General features: G+C 43.7%; 1 protein-coding gene across 1 annotated transcript in view; it reads left to right on the top strand.

Moving 5' to 3' along the window:
* ADAMTS5 (ADAM metallopeptidase with thrombospondin type 1 motif 5) overlaps positions 1-15357 on the top strand; it is a 79293-nt gene that overhangs the window by 44539 nt on the left and 19397 nt on the right. The window contains exons 4-5 of the mRNA XM_075263461.1: positions 13396-13679; positions 15094-15277. Of these exons, the coding sequence (XP_075119562.1) occupies positions 13396-13679; positions 15094-15277 (468 nt within the window). The remainder of the gene's footprint in view (positions 1-13395; positions 13680-15093; positions 15278-15357) is intronic.

Genomic DNA, 15357 nt, shown 5'->3' with positions numbered 1-15357 from the left:
GTCCTACTGGTGCAATAATCGAAACGGTAAGGGGAGTGCTTTATCATGAGCCACTAGACACTAAGAGGCCCTTGTGTAAGGGTTTAGTGGGAAATGGGGCACTCTGTGGCTCTTATTGGTGATAAGCTGAGGAAACTGGTTATCTGAGCTAAGAGGTCTTTGTTCTGTTCTGTACCAGGATTCAGTAGGTAAGGAGACCTTCACACCCCAGAAGACAGCTTTCTACCCGTGGCTAATGAAGGTGTTCTATGACTAGCCATTAAAGACCAGGTAGCCATTATAATGCTCTTTCACGGGCTCCCAGTAGGCAATGGGCCCCACTGCCTCTCTAAAAGCAGCTTTTTTGGTGGATTGTTACAGAGACTAATGGAGGTGCCTTATGATGAACCTTTGAAGACCAAGGGGCCCATATATCGTAGGTTGTAGTGATACATCCTATAACAGAGGTTTTCTATGATATTATTAGACCAAGGGACCATAGACAGCTCTTCCTCTTTCATCCTAAAAGCAGTTCCATGCTGGTAGATTATTAGAGAGACTATACAATGACCTATTGCAGACCATGGGTCAAATATGTGGATTTTGCACAAGGATCTAGTATATAATAGGACCTCATGCTATCCTAAAAAAAAACTTTCCAATCATGGATTGTTAGGCCCAGTTCATATCTGCGTTCGGTTTTCCGTTCCCCATGCGAAACTATACTCATTAAAAAGTGGTTACCTAAGAAACCTCACGGACCACATAGACTATAAAACTGGGTCCATGTGGTTCCCGCTCAGTTTCCGCACGAAACATGCGCAAAGAAAAGTGCTGCTTGTAGGACTTTTCTCTCCGCATGTTTTGTGCCGAAACCACACAGACCCCGTTATAGTCTGGGGGCTCCATGTGGCTTTTTAATGCGTATAGGATTCTGTTCGGGAGGTCCTCAATCAGACTCCACGAATATCGAACGCAGATGTGAACCGGGCCTTAGAGAGAGATATAAAAATGGTGCTCTGTGCTCAGATATTAGAGACCAAAAGGCCTATATACTGCTCTTGCACAGGGGCCCGGTAGGTAAGATTGCCCGCTTCCACCCTAAAAGCAGTTTCTCACTGATGGATTGCTAGATAGACTAATATGGTGAACCTTTAAAAACCAAATGGCCCATATATTGCTCTTGTGCATGGTCTGAATAGGTAAGAGGGCCCATTTTCACCCTTGTTAGAGAGGGAAGTAAGAATGGTGCTCTGTTGATATTGAAGACCGAGGGGCTATATACTGCTCCTGCACATGGGCTAGCTTGGCCCCAGGGGCCCACTGTTACCCTAAAAGCTATCGCCTACGAGTCAATTGTTAAAGAGACAAAAGTAGGTTTTCTATGTTGAGCTTCTCTGGCACAGGGGCCCGTGCCCACCCCCGGCCATGAGATAACACAAGGATGATGGCAGACTCATGGCACAATCCTACAAGACCACAAATATAAAACACATTTAATTCCAGAATAAGCTGCACAGGAAACTTCATCCATCCACCATAAAATAATATTTTTCGTTCGCCTTTTAATCATCTGTCCTTTGAGGTTTGTGGGCGATTGACTGAAATTAGTCAGAAGAAGCCTGGCATACCACACAGACAATTTTAGATCCTATTTTACGGAGATGAAATTCAATGCGTCTGGTGCCCGGCATTGTCTGCTACACAACGTCTCACGTTCCAGCTCTCTGGTGTTGGGGCAGTTGTGACCAATTACTGAGCAAACAGGAGGCGTTGCGCACAATGTCGCCGACTCGCGGTAATATTTATTATTACAAGTATTCTAGATTAGCTGTTACAGCTGTTTGTTATGCTTGGTTCCTTGGAAATTTCTGAATGATTTCAATTTTTCATTTATTTTTTGCTAGAAAAATGTTTGATTTTCTGGAATTATCATTTTTCAACAATTAAAATTTTCAAAATTTTTAAATTTTTCTTGCAAGGAAAAGAGATCAATATGTGCCTGCCTTCTGAATAGGTATATCCTCCTGCCACCAGATTTACTTATCCATACAATAGGACCAAGTTCCTGACACCGCTCTTTGTAGGTACTGGAGGTAGAACAGGCGGAAGAAACTCAAAATTTTTTCTTTCATTGTGTGAATTCTAGACTTTTACAATTTTGAGACTTAGAATATTGAACCTAACCAATGTGAAAATGAGTGCATTGGTTTTCACACATTGGCAGACCCTGTGCAAAGGTTTCATAAGTAGGCCCCAATCACTACCACTTAGAAATATATGACCTGCACGAATTATAATGCCCCCTCAATGGCCCCATATAGTATAACATCCCTGGCACTCTCACAGTATAATGCCTCCCTAGTAGGGTTGAGCCGATCTTGAGATTTCAAGATCGATTTTAAAATCCAATTTCCGATCATTTTCCAGCCGATCTCAATCCCAATCTCGATCTTGAAATTTGCTCAATTGCCGATCGGAATCCGATCTTTTCCGATCCCGATCCTCAACCCTAGTCAATGCTTCTCTATGGGAAAAGTCACTTTTAGGGTTGAGCCGATTTTGAGATAACCTCCGATCTCGATCCCACTGGAAAAGATGGGGTCGGAATTCCGATCGCGATCGTGAAATTTACTCGATCGCCGATCGGAATCCGATCTTTTCCGATCCCGATCGCTCAACCCTACTCCCTAGTGAACGCATACAAGATAATGGCCCTTATAATGTCCCCTTCCAGGTTGCCCCCACCCTTTCCTATCTCCCTCTAAGTTGCCCCCACAGATCCATGTTCCCCCACCCCCCTGGTTGCCCCCACAGTGCCATGTGGCCCCCCTAAAGATTTTACATTTGCCTTTACTTCTCTAGCAGGGCCCAGACAACCATGAAAATGCGCTGACAACATATCTGTGCACACAAGCTATCCATCATTCCCATCCCCTCTTTTCCTTTCTGACAGTGGAAGGCTGTGCATCATAAATCTTCTCCCTTCAGTGTACCAGTGGGCAGGGGTAATACATTTACAATGCAGAGACTGACAGCTACCAAAGGAAATCAGAAAGGTGTAATTCACATTAGTGTGGTGACGGAGTCCTGTGGCCCCCCTGGGTTCTGGGCCTGGTGGCAGTTGTGACCCCACTCCAATTCTTATAGCTAGGTCAGGGGTTGGAGAGGGTTCAATAGATGGTACTCTGAGATGTCCAAAAAATCTGTGGGTCCTGATTTCAGTTTTATGAGTACGGTAATTGAAATAAAGACTCGCCATACTCGGCTTTTATATTCCGCTTCATCCTCTCCATTCTGTTTGATATTCACCCCTATCCCTGACAACGGCTGCCAATCTGGGTGAAGTTTAATCATTGCAGTCAGTGATTTTTACATGATGAGATGTTCTCCAGTGTGACAGCCATTTTCGGTGTATATATATATATATATATATATATATATATATATATATGTATATATATATATATATATATATATATATATATATATCTGTATACATATTGTATATGTTATACTATATTTTATAGCTACATCTAAGTATCTTGTAATGTTCTGAGCTTAGGAAGAATAAATCATCCGTAGTCCGGTGTTTATACAGCGTAGATAACAGGAATACTTATCTGTCTAGATGGAATTACTCAAGTATAATTCCATTTTTATTTTGAACTTGGTCCAAATGGCGTCTTGCGCTGATCTTCCTCTCCGTGTGTCGTATTTGGATGGTCCTGCTTATCCTCTAAGTATAAACTGATTTTGTCAACACAGCTGTGTTTTTGCAGTCATGACCGCCATTCCTTCTGCCTTTCTATATCTTTCTGTGTTCCATATGTTTTTTCCCCAAAGAACTTGATTTTTGTCTTGCTTTTCATTTCCCTGAGGATTGCAAAATGTCTATATTGTTGGTTTAGAGCAGCGGTTCTCAACCAATAGGTGGTGACTAGAGATGAGCCGATCCGAACAGCACGCACGCATTGAAATGAATGGAAGCACCTGGTACTTCCGCTTTGACGCCGGCCGGCCGCTTAACCCCCCGCGTGTCGGCTACGTCAATTCATTTCAATGCGTGCATGCTGTTCGGATCGGCTGATCCGAACAGTACTCGCTCATCTCTAGTGGTGACACCTTTGGTGGTCAAACGACCCTATCACGGGGGTCAACTAAGACCATCGGAAAACACATATTTCCAGTGGTCTTAGGAACAGAGACACCGCTCCTCTATCTGTCTCCAGGCGTGCTCTAACTTTCTTTTTTTTTTCATGTAGATTATGAGCCCCATATAGGGATCACAATGTACATTTTTTCCCCTATCAGTATGTCCTTGTAGAATGGGAGGAAATCCACGCAAACACGAGGAGAACATAGAAACTCCTTGCAAATGTGATTCCTGGTGGGATTCGAACACAGGACTCCAGTGCTGCAAGGTTGCAGTGCTAACCACTGAGCCACCGTGTTGCCCCTTCATGCTCTAACTTTCTACCACTAGGTGGCACATACCTGAGTGCTTTGATTGTGCTTTTTGTTGCTCAACAGCACACCATCTGGTTAACCATGGTATTTCAGGTACAATATCAGTTGAATAGAATTAGTATGATACATCTTTCCAGCTATAGGACTGAGAGACAACAGACTATAGAAGTAAAAAGAGAGGGGTCCACTAATGCTCACAATTGATCCATTAACACCAGGGACTCAAGAATCCATATTCTTAGTGGGGGTCCATACGAGCGACTCAGGGACCCACATTCTTATGGTCAGCGGGGGTCCATTATACCTATTCCCTGGCTAGGACTGCTATAGGGAGGCAATAGAAATAATAACTTCACATTGGGCCATTATGCAGCATCCTAATATATTTTTACAGTAGTGGAGCTTCATTTTAAGGCACTATGTAAAACCGGTCCTAATCCCAAACAGATGGGTCTTCTGCAACTTGATAGACGCACACTCTAATATGATGGGATAGAGATAATAGTACAAACTTTTACATATACTTATGTACTCAGCCAAAGATTAACCGTTCTCAGAAAATCATGTTTTAACTTCGGCATAGTAAACCCTAGATTAATACGGAAAGTGCAGCTGTGCTGAAATACAGCGCTTAGTGTGCGCGGAGCAGGCGTGCGCCACCGAATAAAATATACAAGAGTGATAGGGAGACGGAAGACTCATGAATTTATAACGGGCGCTCAGGTTATTGCCTGGAAATGGAAGGATTCAAGCAAAGCGGACAGCTGCAGCTGTCAGATATTTTAATGGCAACATACAGGGGGTTCCGAATAATTCAGATAAGTATACTAGAAGCAAACGAGGCAATAGTAATATAAAAATGCCTGGGATCCACCAGCCGTACGTGCCCAGTGCACTACCCATTGGGCCATCAATGCCTAACCCTGTACTCAGCTATCTACGGTGGTCCGCATCGCAAATGTGTAACCAGATTCATATATGTGTCATTGTCCAAGTTGGTTTTGGGTGGTTGGACCAAGTTAACTTGACACAGGATAAGTGATAATTTATTGATCATGGCAATCCGACCCCTCAGATCCCTTTTTTTTGGCTCAGTGAGGGTGCCACAGGTCAGATCACCATGATGAAAAAGTTATGCCTTATCCTGTGGATAGTGACAGCTTGTAAAATTGGTCCAACCAACCAAAACTAATTAGGACAATAACACACAGACTAGAGAAATGCCCCACCGCAAAAATTAAATTGGAACCCCTACTAGAAGGGTAGAATGTCCTAGTGATTATTTAACCCTTTCCATAAACTTTAGGTCAGGTCTCCACCCGCTTCTAACAGTACAGTTCCTCCGGAGCCTCAGAGATGTTCACCACTGAGATGTTCTCACCAGTCTTGGGATGTTCTCACCAGTCTTGGGATGTTCTCATCAGTCTTGGGATGTTCTCACCATTCTTGGGATGTTCCCACCAGTCTTGGGATGTTCTCACCATTCTTGGGATGTTCTCACCAGTCTTGGGATGTTCTCACCAGTCTTGGGATGTTCTCATCAGTCTTGGGATGTTCTCACCATTCTTGGGATGTTCCCACCAGTCTTGGGATGTTCTCACCAGTCTTGTGATGTTCTCATCAGTCTTAGGATATCCTCACCAGTCTTGAGATGTTCTTATCAGTCTTGGGATGTTCTCACCAGTCTTGGGATGTTCTCACCATTCTTGAGATGTTCTCACCATTCTTGAGATGTTCTTATCAGTCTTGAGATGTTCTCACCAGTCTTGGGATGTTCTGATCAGTCTTGGGATGTTCTCACCAGTCTTGGGATGTTCTCACCAGTCTTGGGATGTTCTCATCAGTCTTGGGATGTTCTCACCATTCTTGGGATGTTCTCACCAGTCTTGGGATGTTCTCACCATTCAGAAGGAAAGCAGGTTTGCACCTTCTATCCCAGAGGACCCCATAGCATCCACTTACTTTGTCTCTATAGCATATAGACCCATGTACCATAGCCATCTCACTCCGTTAGCCCTTATCTTCAATAAGATGAAGAATCGCCTTCCTAGTTCTTCTCCACAATTCAAAGAATGATGACGACTATTTTTTTATTCCCAAAAAAAAGAACAAAGTAAAAGTACATCATTATTATTTCATGAGACAAGTCTTTCCATTGTCGAGTCCTATTAGTTTTCTGGCACACTTAATTATTCTGATAAAGAAATACAAAGCATATTTCTTTATCAGACTTAATAACATTAACCAAGGACCATGGCAGAGAACCATTGAAGTCTCGTGCCAAGCATTGCTTTGAGCTGAGTAACTGCTGCAAGTTTGCCTGAGGACACCACCGAGTAAACTCCGAGAGCTCTCATACTTTTGTTTAGGACTTACAGCTCGTGTCATTTATTTTTCCACTTCTTGGAGATAAATGGCTTTTACATGTGACTGCTACTGATAATTATACAACCCGTGCAGACCATGCGTGATCCTACGGAAACTCTCCCTGGACGGCAGTGATTTATAATATACTGTTTGGGAAAAGAGTTGCCTAAGGTGAAGACAATGAAGATTTGTCATTGATAGGTTTCCTATCCATTTATCCTTTTGAATCACACAATCCATATACGTTCTAGCATCTGTTATTGGGTTGGTGTTGAATGGACCGTGTCTAATTTGGAAAATTGCTGCTTATCGAACATGTAGATGGTTGTCCAATCCATCCATTATCCTCTATACACATGGTCAAGCCGATTGTTTGGTAGATCCATGTTTTTTTCTTTAATGGACCCATTCACTTCTATTGAATTTGGTCCATGAAATGAAACCGAGAGTCCGATCCATGGAAAATAGAGCATGTCTTACTTTTTCATGGATCACGGAAACTTAGTTGGATGAATTGGCTCCTTCTCAAACACTTGAGATTAAACACTCAAAAATAATGATGGCCCTACACATTAGATTATTATTGGTGGCTGGCACTGGATGGGCTTATGACCTTCCCTTATGATAGTCGTGACTTTATATTAAAAGTTAGAGACTGGTGTGAACTAGACTTTCAGAAACTTCAGATCAGTACGAGAAGAACATCCCCAGGGGAACGGTGGACATAGAAGCATAACCCTCACTTCTATATTCCCAAGTTCCTGCTCTTCTTTCTTCTTTACACAGGGAAGAAACAGCACAAACTGTTTTTAGCAACAAGCTGACAGCTCCCAGATCTCACGTTTGTTGACAGGATCCTGCTCGTACATTATACCTCAGCTGCCAAACAGAGTTCACTGTGCAAGCTGCTTCATGCATGGCGCTGTTAAGCCATCGAGCCGTATGCCAGGTCTGTGTGCTCGGCATCAGAAGCAGCTCCAGCTCTGCTTTGTTCTGGTCTAAGCTGCTTGAGAGGTAACGTAGGAGCCAATTCTGGAACTCACAAGAAGATTTGCTGAGACAACCAGGTCTAGGTCCAGTAAACACCTGTAGTCAGGGCCAGGTCCAGTACAAACCCGTAGTCAGAGCCAGGTCCAATACAAACCCATAGTCAGAGTCAGGTCCAGTACAAACCCATAGTCAGGGCCAGGTCCAGTACAAACCCGCAGTCAGGGCCAGGCCCAGTACAAACCCATAGTCAGGGCCAGGCCAAGTACGAACCTGTAGTCAGGGCCAGGTCCAGTACAAACCCATAGTCAGAGCCAGGTCCAATACAAACCCATAGTCAGGGCCAGGTCCAGTACAAACCCGTAGTCAGAGCCAGGTCCAATACAAACCCATAGTCAGGGCCAGGTCCAATACAACCCATAGTCAGAGCCAGGTCCAGTACAAACCCGCAGTCAGGGCCAGGCCCAGTACAAACCCATAGTCAGAGCCAGGTCCAGTACAAAGCCGTAGTCAGGGCCAGGTCCAGTACAAACCCATAGTCAGAGCCAGGTCCAATACAAACCCATAGTCAGGGCCAGGTCCAGTACAAACCCGCAGTCAGGGCCAGGCCCAGTACAAAGCCGTAGTCAGGGCCAGGCCCAGTACAAACCCATAGACAGAGCCAGGTCCAATACAAACCCATGGTCAGTGCCAGGTCCAATACAAACCCATAGTCAGGGTCAGGTCCAGTACAAACCCATAGTCAGGACCAGGCCCAGTACAAACCCATAGTCAGGGCCAAGTCCAGTGCAAACCCGTAGTCAGGGCCAGGTTCAGTACAAACCCATAGTCAGGGCCAAGTCCAGTGCAAACCCGTAGTCAGGGCCAAGTCCAGTACAAACCCATAGTCACGGCCAGGTCCAGTACAAACCTGTAGTCAGGGCCAGGTCCAGTACAATCGATTTGGATTATATATATTTATCAATAAAATTATTTATATTTTATTATATTTTGTTAGTCTCAAGTTGTTTTTTGCATATGCCAGTACAAGCGATAGTCAGGGCCAGGTCCAGTACAAGCGATAGTCAGGGCCAGGTCCAGTACAAACCCGTAGTCAGGGCCAGGTCCAGTACAAGCGATAGTCAGGGCCAGGTCCAGTACAAACCCATAGTGAGGGCCAGGTCCAGTACAAACCCATTTTCAGGGCCAGGTCTACCATATATGAAAAGGCTCCTAGCCATTGAGCCATTGGAGTTGGGATTTCTCATGCAGTGAAAGTTGGTCAAGGAATATGTGAATAAACATATTGGTGGAATGGGAGAACTTTCTCTAGCACCACCATTTGGAAGGTGAGAGTTGGTTGTAATGTCTACCATTGGATATGTTTTATTTTTAAGTCATTATTCACATAACCATGATGAAAATCAGTTGTGAAAAATGACTATTTTTCAAGGCCTATGGGCATATATATGGCACCAATTGTTATTGCTCCTTCATAGCTGTAAATAGACACACAGAAAATGTTGCATGTCGGAGTGTGACGCTATTGAGACATTGAAGGTCGTCTTGCAACTTTGCTGCGAGTTGCCCGATAGATGTCGCTGTGTAGCCTTAACCTAACACAGAGAATTATGGATTCACTTCTGGTCGGAAGACGGGATTAGAGTAGAGAGTTGGATACACAGCCTACAAAGTATGGCGTGATATAATACGGTTTAGTGTTACCCTGGTGTGCCACGATCTCTATGGACTACTGACTGTAGTGTCGGATCACCTGTCGTCCTTCATGTATAAAGCCATTACGAGAATCGTTTTAGCGGGAGTTTTCTTATTATGTAACCAGACATCGATTCAACCTCAGCTCTGCTACATCTGCAACAATTCAATAGAACGTAGTATAAAGCGATCAAACAAGTAGACACCAATACCGGGGTCACTCAATAGACTGTTCCCGTAATGACTTTTCACGCTCATTGCCCCTATTAGACAGTGCCAGGCCTGTCAGTGGAGCAGCAAAACAACACACATAGCAATTGATAAAAGCTCCTGGAAGCCGAGCTGAATTCTTAAGCGCAGTCAGAGGGTAGATGAGGTCACCATGATTCTGTTTTGGAAATTACAGCAGACTGTTTTCACATCGGCCTTTTATGCTCCACCAGCAGCCTGTTTTAATGTTCCGGTTTTCATGTTAGTGTTTCTTTCCATAATACCCAACTACTTGTTTGGGGCTGATTTACAATGCCAGCGGCGGGCACAAGGGCACAAGTGTTTGAGTCCTGGTGGACCCGCGCCAAGGAGCATTCTTTGAGAGTCAACAGAGCTCTGCTAAATTCCACGGGGGCGCTTGTATTTATACCTTTCTTCTTTGCTCAAAACTGCTGACAGTCATGAAAACCCATTTAAGAGACGTTGTCGTAGCCAAGGATATGGAAAGCATTAGAAGAGGCTTATTCCCCGGGCATGACTTCAGTACCGCGCGCGCTATATGAGTAGACGAAACCTGTTTATTGATTTCAATCTGTTGGCTCGGCAATCTTGTTCTCAATAAAATACATCTATTGCTTAAACTTCCCTTTGGAATCTATTACGGGGTTTTTAATGCAGCGCTCTCCCTTGGCAAACACTATTTCCTTTTTCATTATCGGAGAGGGGGTTTCCTGTTTCACAGACCCGAATTTTCTAGGAACTGGAAGTTTTAGATTGTTGTATTGGAGATCTTATCTTCGTCATTTCCACTGCACTTGTAATAAATAAAGAATATTGTTACAGCTCTATAGACTTAGGACGGTTGTCTGCGGAGTAACTTGAAGTTGCACAATCGGTAAGAGGATCCCGAACGACCATGTGCCATTTATAGTATTGATACAAAGAACGAGGCTCCAGGACCTTGGGGTGACCATGAGTTCGACATCCAACTTCATCTCTAAACATATAGAACGTTCTGTATTCAATGGACGCCTTGACCGGTGGTAGGAAATGTCATGACCTGACCCATGTATTTGTGCCACCGGCCATACACTAGACACGTTGTAAGTCCATTGGCACATTTTAGTGGCAGGTAAAGACCAGTAGCCCATTTGCAAAAAAGTTAGTCTCTTTCAGTTGGTGTTGGACTTTTACAGTCTTTGTTGGGTACCATAGTTCAATTCCATCAAGGAAAGCCCAGACAAACCAGAGAATTTGTTGTTTTGTTGTCCAAGATGAAAACTTTCACAGACCAACCACAAACAATATAGAACCAGTTTGATACCAAAACTATCACCAACACAGATTTGCAAGGTTTTTTTAAGTAAATGTAAGTGTTGCGTATTCATTGTGGTTGTTCAAGGGATATTCCACCATAAGAGGGTTCTCCATGGCTTCTTTCTTCTTCTCAGGATGTGACTTCATGTCCGTTGGTGATATGGCCATGATGCAGCTCAATCCCATTAATTTCCTACTGGGTAACCCCCTTAAAGAGAGTCTACCACCACCGAAGTGACTAAAAATATGACCAATAAAGCTTTTGCAACTTTTTCAACCTGACCTGCGTGTTAAATTTTAGAAAACACTGCTCTGTCCTTTCCCTGAGGAATGAAGGGGTATGGTTCATGGCTAAGTTCTTTTACCCCTTTCTTTAAAGGGATCCTATCATTTAAACAAATTTTCTTCTCCCTACCATGTCGGAATAGCCATAAGAAAGGCTATTCGTCTCCTACCTTTAGAAGTCTTCTCCGGGCCACCATTCGCTTGAAATTTGTCTGCGCATGCCCACAAGCCACAAGAAAATGGCAGCTTACTTACTGTGTAAGCGGCCATTTTTCTTGTGGCTGCGGGCATGCTCAGTAGGCTCTGCCCGAGGCCTACAAGTTTCAAAGCCTGCGCCGGAAAAAGGCACAGGAAGATGGCATTCCTGACGAAGATGGAGGCGGCGCTAGAGAGTTCTCTGGCAGCATTGGCGACGCCCCTAGTGCTGTTTGAGCACTGGGGCCCGCCCCCATTACTGTGAGAGAACTAATTGGCATAGCGGCGAAAACCGGTATTTGAAGCGAACAGCAGCCTAGAGAAGACTTCTAAAAGTAGGAAACGAAAAGCCTTTCTTAAAGCTTTTCTGACGTGGTAGGGAGAAAAAAAAATGTGTTTAAATGATAGGATCCCTTTAAGGGAATGGTGGGAGTCTGGACTGAACAAAACTCTTGATATGTGAAAAAAATTTTTTTATGATAAGTTCCCCTTTAATAATATACAATACTCCATTATTTTTGTAAGAAACCGGAGCAAATCCTGACTGTAGCAGACCCCTGACCCCTGTTTTTTTCTCCACGTACACCTTGTTCAAGGTTCATCACCTGCGACAGCCGAAAGGATAAACTTACTCCATGCTATAGACACGATGAGTTCAGTCTAAGCGTGACCAGAAAGACGCGGAGCAAACGTTTTTATAGGTATATCACATGACCTCAAGGGCTATGATATAACATGGGCGACCAAGCTGGGGATTGTGTGATCGCAAAAACAGCATGAAATTGAACCTGCCAGAGAGTTAATAGGTTGTATAATTTTGCATTTTATGATGTATGAGCACATTTATGGGAAACCAGCCAAGCCCTGTAAAGTGGCCCCAGAAGATGGTTTGACATTACAGTTTCAAGGTCCGAATTTCACCGTTGAATAATGCAGAGTTCCAAGTCCAATGCTTTCCTTTAGTCTGGGTTCACATTTTCCTTGGAGGGTTCATCAGGTACCTGAGTCACGGATGCCAAAAAAAAAAATGCTGCATGCTATGGTAAAGTGAACGGCAATGAACCCCCTTATAGTCAATGAGATTGACTGGGTGCTTTTGTTTTCTAGGACAAAAATAAACCTTGCAGATGTGAATAGAGCCTTATCATCAACTTTGTTAAAGGTCTATTATCTCCCCCAAGCACCATGCCATTATTATATATGTCACTTTTGTACATTTGGTGGAAAACAGCTTTAAAGTCACGTAAATGAGGCAGTTGGTGCACTGGGGGCGGGCCTTCAGCTTCCTGCAGCACTTAGGGTTTCTGATCAAATTGCATTGATGATGTCATAGCAATGGGAGGATCAACTGTCACAGTAAAGGGGAGTACAGGCAGGAGATGGTAGGGGTCTGAGTAGCAAAATCAGTGCTCCAGGGAACCAAAGTCCCACCTCCAGTGCACCAACTGTGTCATTTTCATAACAATTCAAAGTTGTTTCCTCCAAAACTATAAAAGGGACATAGATGCCAAACGTATATTATTATCACTGTAATGTTCTCTGTGATGTGGTGGTAACAGTTGAATATGCTTGGGCGAGGAGGTAGACTCCCTTTACTTGGTAAATTTGTAGTAATTTCCTTCACCACCTCTAGGAGGAGCTTAGAAGCTTACTAGATCAGTATGCAGTAAGCGCCCTCTACTGGTGTCTGTGGACAGACAGAATTTCTGAATTACTTCCATGTCATTGTAATCCAATGGTTGCACCTTGCCCTGGCTCAAGTCACAACTATCAAGCCTAGCACAAGTAAAAGGAACCTAGACAGAATGCTAAAACTCAACAGAGTCCAATTTTGAGGCCTAAATTTCTATGTCCAACCTTCTAAGCTGACAATTTATCTATTTTTTTTAGGAAATTGTTTGCTGGACCAACCAAGAACCCAAATTCTGGGTCCTGAAGAGCTTCCTGGACAGAGTTATGACGCCGTCCGGCAATGTAAGCTGGCCTTTGGACCAACATACACTGTGTGCCCTGGTATGGATGTCTGCTCTCGGCTGTGGTGTGCGGTCGTTCGGCAAGGTCAGATGGTTTGTCTAACCAAGAAACTGCCGGCTGTGGAGGGAACTCCTTGTGGAAAAGGAAGAATCTGTCTGCATGGCAAGTGTGTAGACAAAACCAAGAAGAAGTATTATTCGGTACGTTACGACGTGACACTAGTCATAATGTATATATACAGGTGATAACAACAATTATTTCATGGGTCTGGCCTATTATCTCACCAAGGTTTTCATGATGGTGTAGGAGTCTTCAAACACTAGAGTATAATTGGTGGAGAATCCATTAGCTAACAGAAAAAAGAAGCACCGTACCCGATCTTTGGGCAGATTCCACCAAAACTTCCCATTGAAGTTAATGGAAGTTGATACCTTTCTGCTAATGGCAGCTAGGGTTGATCAATCGGGATCAAAAAAGATCGGATTCCAATCAGCGGTCGAGTAAATTTCACGATCCCGATGGGAATTCCGACCCGATCTTTTCCAGCGGGATCGAGATCAGAGGTTATCTCAAGATCGGCTCAACCCTAAAAGTGACTTTTCCCATAGAGAAGCATTGACTGGGGTTGAGGATCGGGATCGGAAAAGATTGGATTCCGATCAGCGATCAAGCAAATTTCACGATTGCGATCAGGATTGAGATCGGCTGGAAAATGATCAGAAATTGGATTTTAAAATTGATCTTGAAATCTCAAGATCGGCTCAACCCTAATGGCAGCAAGATTCATGCAGTGGATTTTGAATGGTGGATTGCACCTCAAAATCAACCATGTGAACTTACCCTTACAGTTGCAGCGCTATGCCTGTCCACAGGTTGTGTGTGGTATTGCATCTGAGCTTCTTTGAAATGAGTGAATATGGAGAAGCAGGACACTGTTTTTGTATATACAAAAGGAAAAAGATTCTTTCAGCTCACCCTCACATGGAGTAGATTGGGTTCCCAGTCGTCTAACTGTGCATGGACGCCAGTGGGCTTCTCCAGCTGAGTCAACTCACAATCGCAGAAAAATCCAGCACAAAGTCGGACGAAGGATAAAATCACCTTTTATTTGGATTCATTAAAAGCCTCCATATAGGAACCGTCTGTTCATTCCATCAGTACATAGATTTAACTGCTACGTATTTCGGGACCAGAAAGGTCCCTTCCTCATGGCATACTCCCTGGTCCCGAAACGCGTAGCAGTTACATCTATGCACTGATGGAATGAACAGACGGTTCCTATATGGAGGCTTTTAATGAATCCAAATAAAAGGTGATTTTATCCTTCGACCGACTTTGTGCTTGATTTTTCTGCGATTGTGACACTGTTTTTGTAGTCAGCCAAGTTTTTGTAATCTTGAGCAACTGCCTTGAGATGGTTATAGCATTATAGGACGATGACCAAAAACCACACGCCAAAATGATCTTAGTTATTTGATGACTTAGATCTTCATTTCGATACAGTTGTTGCTTGTCAAAGTTTTTCCTCCTGAAGTCTATAATCTCTTTGGATTCATCATATTTTATTAAGTTGTCTTGATTTATTCTATTCAACTGATTCATTGTCTTTTGCAGATCTCCAGCCATGGAAACTGGGGCTCCTGGGGCCCTTGGGGACAATGTTCCCGGACATGCGGAGGAGGGGTCCAGTTTGCCTATCGTCACTGCAATGACCCTGCTCCAAGAAACAGTGGTAGATACTGTACAGGAAAGCGTGCGATCAACCGGTCCTGTAACGTCAACCCATGTCCATCCAATGGTAAGAAAGCCTCCTTAGAAATGTTAGGGGTTCTCCAGGCCTATCCTTGAAGACCAGTGGGGGAGAATCTGAGATGGAAA

This window comes from Leptodactylus fuscus, chromosome 2, assembly GCF_031893055.1.
Source record: "Leptodactylus fuscus isolate aLepFus1 chromosome 2, aLepFus1.hap2, whole genome shotgun sequence".
Lineage (NCBI taxonomy): Eukaryota > Metazoa > Chordata > Amphibia > Anura > Leptodactylidae > Leptodactylus > Leptodactylus fuscus.
The sequence above is the reverse complement of the archived record's forward strand: the minus strand, read 5'-3'. Positions and strand labels throughout refer to the sequence as shown.